The sequence below is a fragment of the Eurytemora carolleeae genome, unplaced genomic scaffold, assembly GCF_000591075.1.
Source record: "Eurytemora carolleeae unplaced genomic scaffold, Eaff_2.0 scaffold57, whole genome shotgun sequence".
Lineage (NCBI taxonomy): Eukaryota > Metazoa > Arthropoda > Copepoda > Calanoida > Temoridae > Eurytemora > Eurytemora carolleeae.
In genome coordinates this window covers 397,389-411,593 of record NW_019396351.1, presented here as the reverse complement: position 1 = coordinate 411,593, position 14,205 = coordinate 397,389, and the positions used below count along the sequence as shown (strand labels likewise).

General features: G+C 31.8%; 1 protein-coding gene across 3 annotated transcripts; it reads right to left on the bottom strand.

The window, feature by feature from the left end:
• Nucleotides 1-3,959: 3,959 nt before the first annotated feature.
• Nucleotides 3,960-12,226, bottom strand: LOC111701525 (dual specificity protein phosphatase 3). Of its 3 annotated transcripts, none has more exons than XM_023472834.1 (9): nucleotides 11,736-12,226; nucleotides 11,458-11,543; nucleotides 9,466-9,542; nucleotides 8,959-9,043; nucleotides 8,453-8,549; nucleotides 7,934-8,026; nucleotides 7,476-7,520; nucleotides 4,405-4,470; nucleotides 3,960-4,206 (listed from the first exon to the last, which is right to left on the bottom strand). In XM_023472834.1, exons 1-9 carry the CDS (start codon nucleotides 11,784-11,786, stop codon nucleotides 4,108-4,110), a joined length of 699 nt encoding a protein of 232 aa, XP_023328602.1. In that variant the 5' UTR covers nucleotides 11,787-12,226; the 3' UTR covers nucleotides 3,960-4,107. The 3 variants fall into 3 exon arrangements, with proteins under 3 accessions (XP_023328602.1, XP_023328603.1, XP_023328604.1); XM_023472835.1 differs by having other exon boundaries at nucleotides 11,458-11,535; nucleotides 11,737-12,226; XM_023472836.1 differs by having other exon boundaries at nucleotides 11,458-11,488; nucleotides 11,774-12,226.
• Nucleotides 12,227-14,205: the final 1,979 nt, after the last annotated feature.

Genomic DNA, 14,205 nt, shown 5'->3' with positions numbered 1-14,205 from the left:
ATCCTAACCACTATCTAATTATATTCCTAAATATAATCTATATTTAGAAACTGAACTGCATCCTAACCACTACCTAATTATAATCCTAAATATAATCTATATTTAGAAACTGAACTGCATCCTAACCACTACCTAGTTATAATCCTAAATATAATCTATTTTTAGGAATTGAACTACATCCCAATTAACCACTACCTAATCATATTCCTACATATCTTATCTATATATAAATTTGGCTTGTCTGGGTGTCTGTTTGTCTGTTTGTTTGTTTGTTTGTATCCAATAAACGTCAAAACGGCTGAACCGATCGGGCCCAAATTTTTTGTGGGACATCTAGGGACTCCAGGGAAGGTTTATGAATCATCAAAATTTCAAATAATTGTCTCCATCAAAATTCGATCGTCATTAAATTTTTNTACTATTTTACTATTTTACTATTTTACTATTTTACTATTTTACTATTCTACTATTTTACTATTTTACTATTTTACTATTTAACTATTTTACTATTTTATTTTAAAAGGATTCAGAAATTATTTTCTTTCCTATTTCAGAAAAAATATTAAATTTTCTTTAAAAAAAGTTTGTTGTTTAGGTGAACAAGATGCTGGCTAAGAAGTATATGAACGATGGAACTATAAATGATCAGCAGTTTAAGGTAAACCATCATATTTCGGAATATAATGTTAAATACTTTTCATTTTCATTGTTAAGGAACATGGAATATGATATTGTAAGTTTTGTCCAGAAAAGTAATAAAATTCTTGGTGTTGGGATATATTTTTAAATAATAAAATCATAAAGGACCTTTCAAAGAACAGACAGTCCATAAATTGGACCGTACATAAATTAAACAGTTCATAAATTGGACAGTTCATAAATTGGACAGTTCATAAATTGAACAGTTCATAAATTGAACAGTTCATAAATTGGACAGTCCGTAAATTGAACAGTTAATAAATTGAACAGTTATAAATTGAACAGTCCATAAATCGGACAGTTCATAAATTGGACATTTCATAAATTGAACAGTTCATAAATTGAACAGTTCATAAATTGAACAGTTCATAAATTGGATATTTTATAAATGACCATTTTATAGATACGATATTTCATTGTTAAGGAACATGGAACATGATATTGTAAGTTTTTCTTCTTCAGAAAATTAATATAATTCTTGGTGTTGGGATATTTCATAGAAAAACTTTGTATAGATAATAAAATCATATATATAAGACCTTTCAAAGAACAGACAGTCCATAAATTGAACAGTTCATAAATTGAACAGTTCATAAATCGAACAATTTATAAATTGGACATTTCATAAATTAAACAATTCATAAATTGAACAATTTATAAATTGGACATTTCATAAATTGAACAGTTCATAAATTGAACAATTTATAAATTGAATATTTCATAAATTGAACAGATCATAAATTGAACAGTTCATAAATTGAACAGTTCATAAATTGAACAGTTCATAAATTGAACAGTTCATAAATTGAATCATAAATTGAACAGTTCATAAATTGAACAGTTCATAAATTGAACAGTTCATAAATTGAACAGTTCATAAATTGAATAGTTCATATATTGGACATGTTATTAATGGCCATTTTATAGATATGATATGTCATAGATAGGACATTTCATAAATTAGACATTTTTAGAATAAAATCCATCGGTAGGACGTTTCAGAGATAGGACATTTTATAGAGAAGACATTTCAGAGATAGAAAAATTCCTAGACAGAGTAAATAAGTTTCCTTATATCGTATATCTAGAGAGATACCTTCAGAAAAAGAAACACTTTACCTTCTCTATGAACAATCTTCTTTGTATTTCCTATTTATGAAATGTCCAGTCTCTGAAATATATCTCCATCTATTTAATATCTATAAAATGTTCCTAATGTGTTCAGGAACGGTTCCAGGAATGTGTAAATCCATCTATTTAATATCTATAAAATGTTCCTAATTTGTCAGGAACGGGTCCAGGAATGTGTAAATCCATCTATTTAATATTATTATCTATAAAATGTTCTTAACGTGTTCAGGAACGGGTCCAGGAATGTGTAAATCCATCTATTTAATATTATTATCTATAAAATGTTCCTAATTTGTCAGGAACGGGTCCAGGAATGTGTAAACCTGTTCCAAGAAGCTCAAAAATGCATGTTTGTCAGGAAACTTAAAACTACTAATTAATCATAAGTATTTTCATTGATTTTTATTACTAATTTTTATATTTAAATTCTTTTTAATTTTGAAAAATATGATTTTCCAAGCCTGAAGTTTAATGTTGTGAGTGTAGGCTGAAGAAGGACCCTAACACAGTATCCAAGTATGCAGTTGTACAAAGGAAGGATATTGACTGAAGAAGAAGTTCATAGTGTACACAAAACAATCTTTGTTATTTGGCCGGGTCAAGAGTCCGGTATCTTAAGAGCGGTATTAGCTAATACCGCTCTAATACCACTCTTAACACTAACACCGGTGTTTAGGAAATATGGATTCATAAGTCGCTAATGCTGCCTAATTTGTGGCAGGATTATCTAGCCTAGAACAGCTGATGCGTTCATAAGTCATCCTAGCTAAAACCAGGATTATCATCCAAACTTTACGGTTTTGACTCTTCTGCGCAACTCTTTTCTCTTCTCAACTTAATAATTTGTTAATAATTATAAAGACGACTTTTAAATAATACATTTTTTATTATATGACGAAAGATAGATTAAAAATTTATGAAAATATCTTGCAAACTAAACTTTTTACATTTCATTATCAAAGTTAAAAAATAAAAACTTTTCAATAAGATATATTTTTAGAAAAAAAATCTTTAATAAAGTTTTGCTCATAAAATGTTTTTTTTTGTATTCAACACATTTTATTAATATAGTTATGTAAGGAGGGTGGGGGAGGGGTCATTTTTCTGAATTAAGCAAAATAAGAAGTATTTCTTCGCTTTTTATGCATCCCTGTATTTTAAACATCCCTGTATTTCATGAGGTTGCGAGAATATCGAATCCAAACCAAATTAATACTGGTAGAACTGGTTATTTAGGGTAGATCATCCTACCTAAATCTACCCTGCGGGTAGATTAGTTAACACCGCTCTTAGTAAAACTGGCATTTCTGTTAATACCGGTATTAGCACAACTTATGAACGCGTAGGGTAGATGATCCTACCAACCAGGATTAGTTAAGAGTGCTATTAAGGGACTCTTGACCCGGCCTATTGTGTTGATAAAACTAATGTACAGTAGTCTAATTACGTCAAAGTTAAATGTGTACAAATTTCTATCATCCCATCCAATTACATACAGAGCGTCCCATATCATATTAGATTATCTCCAAGTTTTAACGCCAAAATAAACCCAAAATACTCGAAAAACTTCCACAAGAAAATTCTTACATTAGCCTTATATATTTTTTCAAAATAATTCATTCTTCTTAAATTTTCTAATTAGTCCCGAAAATCGCAATTTAGACCGATTGACGATCTAATATGATGTGGGACACCCTTGGGGCTCATAGAAAACAAGGCCTTTGGGTGAAAAATGTACACAGAGGTTTGAGATTTTGTGCAAATAACGGGTTTAAGGTTTGCAGCATATATATGTACAGTACTCACTTTGTATGATAAATTTTGTAATATGCTTGCCGTTAGGTATGAAAACTTATTTATTGGCGCATTTTAGAAATTAAAATAATCGTTTTTTTTAGTAAATCAAAGAGTAACTTTTAATTCTGAATGTTTTATTTAAATAAATTAACATTCTGCTGCAGTCGGTGGAATTATGTGTTGGTAGTGTAGGTCAAAATGGGATAAAATGAAATTAAAATCTAATTATTTTCAGACCATTTAAAGCTCAAGAATTATTGTTTTCACTTTTTATATGTTTATATCAGATTTTGTATTGTTATTGCTTGTACCAAAATGTTTAATAAAAGAGATAGTTATTAAAATTTATTTGAATACTGTTGTTTAAGCAGAAGTAACACCTAAACAGATGAACATCATACATATCTATAAAATTAATCTTAATTAATTGCAGTTTTTTTTACAAAATGACATAAAATTTTCCAGTTTGGTTGTCACAATTTAAAGTTTATGTATTTGATCATTTAGCATGATCAATTGCATCATAAAGCCCTCATTTGGAGCAATTGATCGAATACTCTTCACTTGATCAATGCTTTCCTGAAAAAAAAAGAATTTTATTGTCTCAAGGATACACAGTATCTCAAGCTTTTGTACTTAGAGTTTGATATAATGAGTAAAAGAACTTTGACACGTTGTTTTTGACATTTATAAATCAAAACAGAATTATTTCGATGAAACTTAAATTTCAGTTGTTTACATTTATTTCCTATATTTTGGTTTAGAATAAGTATTAACCTTGATTGTGAGATTTTTCTTCATCATCATATACGCTAGAACTATAGTTGCAGATCTACTGATCCCCTGTAATATATAGTACTAATTAATATTTTCATTCATTAGATTAGATTATTCAGAAAGAATTGATATATATTTACAGTATTCATTATTTTCATATTATATATAGATATATATATAGTCTTCATTATTTTCATATTATATATAGATATATATATATGGTCTTTATTTTTTTTTCATACTATATATAGATATATGTAATAAATATCGTTTAACACGATATTGATAAACATGACCTACACTACATGATTAAAATATGCATTGTGAATAGATTAACTACGTTTATATCTATCCATGTTAATCTTCTAAGATGTACACAACCTAAACTATGCTATAGACATGTGTGGAGATAGCTTAACTGCGTTATATCTATTCTCTCTAATCTTATAAATACATACATTAAACTTAAACTGCGCTGAATATATATATCAACATAGAACTTGTAATTACACCAACTCACGTTAACTTGTAACATAGAATATCTAAAATAAATTAGTTGATATAGACACTCCACTTTGATTTCAGTGTTGAGAGTAATTTGGTTCTTGCTAAAACATAGGAGCTGAGATCGTGCCATTGGTTAAGCATTGATAGGTTACAAGCTTGTGTCCGCGTTAACATTGATAGCTGGCGAGATTGTGCTAATTGGTTTGGCACTGACAGATTACAAGCTTGTGTCCGTGTCGACATTGATAGCTGATGAGGTCGTGTCTTGTTTGACATTGATAGCAAAGTTATATTAAGCAGTGCTTGGATTTATAACGTTCTGGACAAAGTTTTAAGAGTACGGCATTTACTACATATATATATTTAGTCTTCATTTTTAACCAAAAATCGTATTTATTATAAATCCTGAGGCTACGATTTTGAAAGCTTAGTATCAAAACAGTGATTCAAAAGTTGCAAACTCTTACGAAAAAAACGATTCAAATTTAGCCAATAACTTTCTTTAAACCTAAAGCCAAAAACAAGTACTTTTAAAGGATCTAAAATATCTATGTCTAGGGGCAACAAACAAAGTGAGTTAATGAGGTAGAATCAAATTTTTTGTCAAAGTCATTTATCATTTTTAAAATTTTAAGTTTTAAAATGTACACCTTATATCTTTGTTTACAAATTTCTAGTGTAATATTTAGAGCATGATGTTATATATAGAGTATGATCATATACTGGAAAACCCTTCAACCCTTTCTCCTGCTCTGAGTGGAGTAGAGAACCTTAAGAATAAGACATGTCCAGGGCAAACAAGTCCAATTGCAGTTCGGCTAGTTCAACTACAAGTCCAACTACAGTTTGGCTAGTTCAACTACAAGTCAGGGCAACTTCTCCAAATGGTTCAATGAACAGAAACAATGAAGATACAGAACAACCAAGATGTACAAATAGAAGAGAACTAGACTGTCTCGACAATATACTAGGAGTTGCTCTATACTCTATATTCTATACAAGAACCCAATCTTGGTTGTGGCCAGGAGCAGCTAAAATATCAGTATAGCTCAATGACTCCAGAAGAGGAGGAAATCTTGAGGATCTATGAGGACGAGATCTATTATCCTCCAGATATGACTGAGAAACCAGGAAGTTTATTAATCACAGGATCTAATGTTAGACCTGGGGAAAACTGCTCTTTACATACAGCTCCCCAAGAACCAGTTGTGGAAACATCAGACTCAGATTCAGAGTTAGAAGAACTCCTCAGAGATACTCCAGAACCAGGTACTCCTTCAATCTCTGACTCTAGAGTATCCTTTAACTCCAGGAGCAGCTAGGATAGGATAGGATATGAAACAGCAGAAGATATGGAAGATAATGTTGATGAACTATACAAGCTATAGTTGAAGAACAGCTGCCTTGGTTAAAGGATGATATATCCTCATCTGAATCCCCCAATCCTAGGTCTCCTAGTCCAGATATAGAACTAGAGGACTTTTCTGAATCTGAGGAAGCTGCTTAGGGCGAGCTGCTGAATAAAGTATTTGAGTTTAGAAATCCTGAATTGGTACAGTTAGATGAGATGGACGAAGCTAAGGAAGCTGTTCAGAGACATCCTGGTCTGGAGCATCTAAATGAGAGCTTCATGTTTGGAGATCCAGAGCAGCTAAATGAGATATCTGGATTCCGGTAAGCTGCTCAGACAACCCCGGAACTTGGACAGTTAAATGAAGGACTTCCTGAAAGAGAGGTTTTAAGGATTGCATAAGTATCTCAAGACTAGACAGAGAATTGCAACAATTGAGGAGCAGCTCAGGACTTATGACCTTCTCTGGTTTGTCTTACTTCCGCTGGACTCTTTAAACCACAGCCTGGATTAGCTGGAGCATTGATTGAGCTAAATATACTCAAGGACCTTATAGATGGACAGAGGGCTAACCTACTGCATCTAGCTCAAGGACCTTTTAGATGGACAGAGGACTAACGTACTGAATCTAGCTGAAGTGTGGTCTTCTAAAAACACATAAGAAGCTGATTAAAACAAAAAGAACCCTAAACAGATGTATTTAGACAAATAAACTAATAAGCTGATAAATCCCATTCATTCATACTCTGAGGAGATGAGCATTAATGGGGTTTATGAAACAAAGTACAGAGACCTAGAGAAAGACGGTTGTACACGCCCTAAGCAGAGGGAGTAAATGATTGATCTCGAAAATACCTAAGATTTATATCTGTAATTGTAATCGATTGAATAGCTCTAATCATTACACTAGTTTGTTAGTTTTTGAAAAGTTTACAATTATAATATTTCTATCTAACCCAAGGAGTATGGACTAAAAGGGAGATACAACTGACGTGGCCCGCCCTTCCATATATTTATGCATGCTTTGTAGACGGGTACTCCATTTGTATAAGAAATAGTCAGAATAGGTTATTGTATACCCGGTAATTGTACATCAGACAAATATTTTTTATTCAAATGGAGTACCCGTCTGCAAAGCATGTATAATCATATGGAAGGGCGGGCCGGGTCAGTTGTATCTCCCTTCTATTCCTTAAGGACTCCTTGATCTAACCTGAACACAATGAACTAAAACTTTTCCTTCTGAACCAACGATCTTCTGAACAAAAAATGATGAAATACAAAAATAATAATAAAGATTTTTTTAAGTGGAACACAAACATATTTACTTTCGTTAAAGTTATATCTAACTATTTTCTTTACGATAAAAAAAATTTCAAAATTACATTAAAGTTCAAGTATTTTCATATTTAATAAAACAACTTGTAACAATATTTTCTATGCCTCAGTTAAGTATGTTATTTTGGGTGCCATATTTACTTATGTACAATTGTAAAGTTTTAACCAGAAAGCAGTTACATTAAGACTATGAAAAAAAATTTGCCAGACACCCCCCCCTCAAATAAAAAATATCCCTATATGCAAGATAAAAGAAAGCATCGTGAATTCATCAAGTTCATCTTAGTAAACTTCAATGTCGTCTAAATCTAGAATGTCGTCTGTATTTTGTACCTGGATAAAATCAGCTGCTACATTGAAATGTTGAGATATGTCGTAGGATGGAAGATCAACTGCTGGTAGACCCAGGAAGTCCATATTCACCATCTGAAAGAGTTTGCATAACAAATAAATATTTAATAATTTTTTTTATTTTTGTTAAAAACCCTTAAAAGCTTAAGTTCAGAACATTTAAAGCTTGGACACTTGGATATAAACAGTATTGAAAAGAAGAAAACTAGGACTTCAAAAACTATTTCGAATTTTTAGTAAAATGATTTAATTACTTGGACTGAAATTTTTAATACCCAGGCAATCCTTAATATTTCATAGTATAAATTTTCAGTTGAAAATATAACAATGCAGCTGATATATTTTAAAGTTTATATCACACAAGTTGTCTTGTAAAGAGGACAAACTAGGGAAAAAGTCCTGACTAAACAATGTTTATTGAAGAAAATATACACCACAAATTAACTTCAGATAAAATGTCGAGACTTTTTTTCCTTTGTTAGCAATTTATTAATCTGTTACCTTGTAGTAAGCAGGTCCTGTGTTAACATAATTCCATTCTGTTAACTCCCCTTGCCCACAGTTAACCACCGCTGTAACTCCCATTTCTTTTAGAATTCTGAACATGCAATTTATCTGAGAGTTTGTATTTTGATTTGTACACGCAAATATATTTTTTTGCGTGGAAAAGTTTTCTAATTTTTAAAGTACAATTTCTAGATTTACGATTGATTTACCCGTTAACCTTGATATTTTACACCTCCATAAAGCCAATCATGAAAGACCATTGAGAGCTGGATTTGCAAAATACCGGCCAACAGGAAAACCAGATGACCGGCTTGCGCTATGTACGTTGAAATCTAAAAATGTTTTTGATCTATCCAACATTCTTGGTCTTTTAGCTTCAGGGTTACACACAAAAAATGAGACGATACAAAGGTTTGCTTGATATAAAAGAAAGAAATCAGTTTTATGGTTTAGCAGAGTTCATCTATATAACGACATTTTTAATTTTCTGTTTGAAATACCTGGTACATAATGCAGTAGGAGCATCCCCTAGATATACTCCAGGATACACGAGATCTGCTCCATTCACAGGATAGTGCCATCTTCCTAGGTACATGGATATTGGATATATATATATATATATATATAGTAGAATATATATCATAGTTCCTTCACAGGATAGTGCCATCATCCTGGGTTCATGGATATTGGATATATATAATATATATATATTTTGTAGAATATGTATCATAGTCCCTTCATAGGATAGTGCCATCTTCCTGGGTACATGGATATTGGATATATATAATATTTATATATTTAGTAGAATATGCATCATAGTCCCTTCACAGGCTAGTACCATCTTCCTAGGTACATGGATATTGGATATATATATATATATATATATATAGGAGAATATGTATCATAGTCTCTTCACAGGATAGTGCCATCTTCCTAGGTATATGGATATTGGATATATATAGTAGAATATGTATCATGGTTCATTAAAGGCTAGAAACAATGGTTACCTTTACTATTTCTTAGCCAATCTATTGCTATAGGAACAGGAACGGATAAGATAGGACCCAGAGCAGATCTACAGGATCTTTGAATAAATTTAAGGTTTAAGTTTTTTCTTATAACAGCCACAAAAAGTAAACAATAAAAATCTCAAATGCATAGGAATTGAGTCTTTGCCACAAACTCTAATGTTCTAATCTCTACATCTTTTCAACCCAAAGTCGTAGACTTTAGACATTTCGCACTATGAATTCTGATAGATCAAAGAGTATAAGCTTGAAATATCAAAGATTTTCATTATCAGGTTGCAAAGATATAGCGATTATAAAATTTGAGTTAGTGGCAAATACTGAATTCTTTTACTCAGAATTGGTTTAATCTCTATCTCTCCCAGCTAGCATAGGACTTCCATGATGGAGCACTTACAAAACGTTACCCAATGAAGGTTTCCTGCACAAAATGTTTCCTCACAAAACATTTCCGCCACAATACGTTTCCTATTCAAAATTTTTCCTTTACAAAAAGTTTCTCTTATCAAACGTTTCCTTTAAAAATGTTTCCTATCACAAAATGTTTCTTTTTCCTTTACAAAAAGATTCTCTTATCAAACGTTTCTTTTAAATATGTTTCCTGTCACAAAATGTTTCCTATCACAAAATGTTTCCTGTCACAAAATGTTTCCTATCACAAAATGTTTCCTGTCACAAAATATGAACTACTCAAAATGTTTCCACTGAATGATTGTTTCTTAATTCGGTTTTATCATTATTAAAGACAATTACATATAGCTTTAGTAGTTCACACATTTATGTTTTTTCAATCACCTTCGGGAATATCATCAATTCTCTACTTTAATTTTTTCATAAACAAACATATAGCTGGAAACATTTATAATAGTAAACCTTGTGTAGCAGAAGGAGACCTTTTGTGGAGGAAACATTTCTTAGCAGGAGGAGTCATTTTGTGGAGGAAACATTTTGTAGCAAGAGGAGACGTTTTGTGGAGGAAACGTTTTGTAGCAGGAGGAGATATTTTGTGGAGGAAACATTTCTTAGCAGAAGGAGACATTTTGTGGAGGAAAATTCTCATGGAGAAAACATATTGTAGCAGGAGGAAACTTTTTGTGGAGAAAACATTTTGTAGCAGGAGAAGAGACCTTTTGTGGAGGAAACATTCCTTAGCAGGAGGAGACATTTTGTAGAGGAAAAATTTCTTAGCAGGAGGAGACATTTTGTGGAGGAAACATTATGTAGCAGGAGAAGACATTTTGTGGAGGGAACATTTTTAACAGAAGGAGGCCTTTTGTGGAGGAAACATTTCTTAGCAAGAGGAAACATTTTGTGGAGGAAACATTTCTTAGCAGGAGGAGACATTTTGTAGAGGAAACATTTCTTAGGAGGAGAAGACATTTTGTGGAGGAAACATTTTTAACAGGAGGAGACCTTTTTTGGAGGAAACAATTCTTAGCAGGAGGAGAAAATTTGTAGAGGAAACATATCTAAGCAGGAGCTGAGACGTTTTGTGGAGGAAACATTTTTAACAGGAAATATTTAGTAAAAGAAACTTTTGTAGCAGGAGTCATTTTGAGGAGGAAACGTTTTATGGGGAAACATTTTAAGTGGGGAAATCTTTTATGGGAAAACTTTTTGTAAGTGCTCAATTATAATACAAGGTGTCCTACAAAACATAACAATTGAGATAGACGATTTAATTTTTTTTCAGGTAATTGAAAAACAGAAATCAAGCAGACTACATTTTTTAAATGCCAAGATCAGTACTATAGTCATTTTTTTGCAATTTCTGTTAAATTGGAATTATTAATATAACATTATATCTTTTGAGTGTGTAAAAATATACGAATATTTATATACATTAATTAAAGTTGAAATTTTACTTCAGTTCTTATATTGCTGAATATACAGAATACTGATCTAAAAAAAACAAGTTTACTGCTGCAAGGATCTATGAATATACAGAATATCTCTGTACTGTATGTTTACCTTGTGTTTAGAACAGGTTTACTCTGTTCCTCTTCTCCCAGCAAAGGATAATGCTTCTTGTCAAAATGTCTTTTAAACCTTTGAAAAATATAATGTAAGAATTTTCTTGTCAGGATGCATTATTGTGATGTTAAAGAGATATTAGAAGTAGTTTTTGATATTTCTATCAATAAATGACTGAAAAGAATGATACGTTAGAACTTTCTTACATTATTTAGTAAATTTTTATCATTGTTATTGTCAAAATTTAAGAAAATTTTTAATTCTTGAATTTCTTTCCTGACAGTCCCAGCAACTGCAATATCACTACTGGTTCCTAAAGAGTCCATTCTAGAGGGTAGGTAGATTACTAGACAGATTTACTCCGGGTAGGTGGATTGCTAGACAGATTTACTCCGGGTAGGAAGATTACTAGACAGATTTACTCCGGGTAGGTAGAATCACTGGAGGTGATGGAGGATTTAATGTCCACAGAATGTAATCAAGAAGATTCACTTAAATTCCTTGAATGTATGGTTTTGTCCAGGTAGACGAAGGATTAAACGAAATAGATTAGTCAGATTGATTTCAGGATTGAAAGAAATTTTTCTTTAAATCTTTCCTAATCTACACACCTCATTCTTTTTGTCTCTAAAACTGATATGTTCAAGTGAAACTAATTTTTACAACGCAAAGGCACAAATGTATATTAATAAAGGATTATGAATACTGTATCAAGGAAGATATGTTTGTATGTGAGCTGACCGTAAACTACTGCTACTACTCCTATATAAAGATTGTCTCGGATTATGCAATAAACTAAACTCTAGAGGTCACAGTAACTTCAAGAGAAAGGAAATCCAGATAAATCTTGTTTTAACAAAACAGAAAATAGATTCTTCTCTGTAAATAAAGGAACTAATAACTTACCTCAAACTCTAATGTTGTAGACCTTTGATATTTCAAGATATATTTTGCCAGATCTGACAGTGGGCATGTTAAAATATTCAAGGTGTTCACCATCAGGTTTAAAAGGTATAAGGATTAGAAAACTAGAATTTGAAGGAGGGAATTCAAAATCAAAAGCAAGGGCAAATACAGACATACAACTCTGGAAGATGGGGGGGGGGGGGCAACATTTTACCTTAAATTGAAAACATTTGGTTTAAAAATCAGGCACATACAATACGCTTTAAGGCCCATTTCCTTGCAAGTCCCACTTTATCTCCCCGTCAAATGAAAATTTGTCTAATAAACTAAAAATAAATAATTTAGCTTTCGCTTAAAATCTTTGAATTAAAAACTTTAAATATTAAAGATCCTAACATTAATTACCATTTTGAACGTTCTATTGTGCAGAAGTATAGAAATACAATAAAATAAGAAAAGATAACAATACAGATCTTTTATGCATGGAAGTAAAGAAATTTCCTATCTATAAAATGTCCTTTCTTTGAAATGTCCTCCCAATGAATTTATTTTTCTCTGAAATGTCATAACTATGAAATGTCCTATCTATAAAGTGTCCTATCTATGAAAAGGATCCTATCTATGAAATGTCCTGTCAATTAAATCTATGATTTATCTATGATTCGGTGTTATATGAAGTGTCCATGACGTTTTTTTGACCACCTGGCAGTCAAATAAACGTCCTTTAACCCTATCCCCGCTGGGGTACTTGAAAACCAGGATACGCTGGGAGGGGGGGGCAATTTGACCCCCCCCCCCCTCTAAATCCCATGTTTGATGTCCAAATATGACAAATGATACATCATTGGAAAGCTCTTGTGCTCTACTTTTAGAATCTGCAAAAAAATTAGGGAATAAGGTTAAAGTATATAGTATATGAAACATGTAAATTTTTATATTGCTGAATATACAGAATACTGATCTAAAAAAAACAAGTTTACTGCTGCAAGGATCTATGAATATACAGAATATCTCTGTACTGTATGTTTACCTTGTGTTTAGAACAGGTTTACTTTAAAATGTGATAAACAGAATAAAAAGAAATAAAGCCACTGTTCATTTCAAGAACTTGGCCGACCTATAACCAGATAGAATATTCTTTCCCTTTGCAGTTTTGTTTGGCCCCGCTCATTAGAATTTCCCTAGAAGGTCTGGCTCATTATGAAATATCAACTATATACGAATACGTCGACAAATTATCGATGATTATAGGTAGTAATATCCGAATGATTTATTTGGAATTAAATTTAAAATTAACTTAAATTAAATTAAATTGTAACGCTACGTTCTTCGATGAGTTGTTTTTAACAATTTTCTCCTTATAGACGCAACGGATAGAAGTAAGCGATCACCAACTTAAGCCTATACCCCCTTTCATTTTTCACGAACACTCCCTTTAAGCATACCCCTCTCCCCCCATACACATATTAAGCAAATACGACTCGCTCCCCCCCCCCTCCCCCCGAACCTTTTCTATAAGAATAAAGTCTATTGATTACGGTGCAGGATTTACATATTTTTCTAGAAGAAGTATAAAAGAATCAAAATGCCCTTTAAAATTAACAACTTTAACAAAATTTTTGTTAAGTTTGATGGATTATATAAAAACTATTTGCGTTGTTTCCATTTTTTAGGACATTCTGACTCTGTATGTCTCCTGATCTGTGTATATGCAGTTCCTTTGAATCCTTAGAAGTGCAGTGCATTAGAGACAATGATACAGAAAAGAAACCCTCCCATTCTCTCCAGTCTCTACTTTATACTAGAGAAACCTTGTTATGGTCTTTACTTCTTATTATA

What these genes read in the sequence shown, in the direction of transcription:
- LOC111701525 (XM_023472834.1), bottom strand. Translation starts at nt 11,786, where the DNA reads ATGGACTCTTTAGGAACCAGTAGTGATATTGCAGTTGCTGGGACTGTC. An exon ending in CAGTTGCTGGGACTGTCAGG is followed by an intron (nt 11,544 to 11,735) that starts AAAGAAATTCAA and finishes TTACATTATATT; the next exon opens with TTTCAAAGGTTTAAAAGACA. An exon ending in AGAAAAATCTCACAATCAAG is followed by an intron (nt 4,207 to 4,404) that starts GTTAATACTTAT and finishes TTTTTTTTTCAG; the next exon opens with GAAAGCATTGATCAAGTGAA.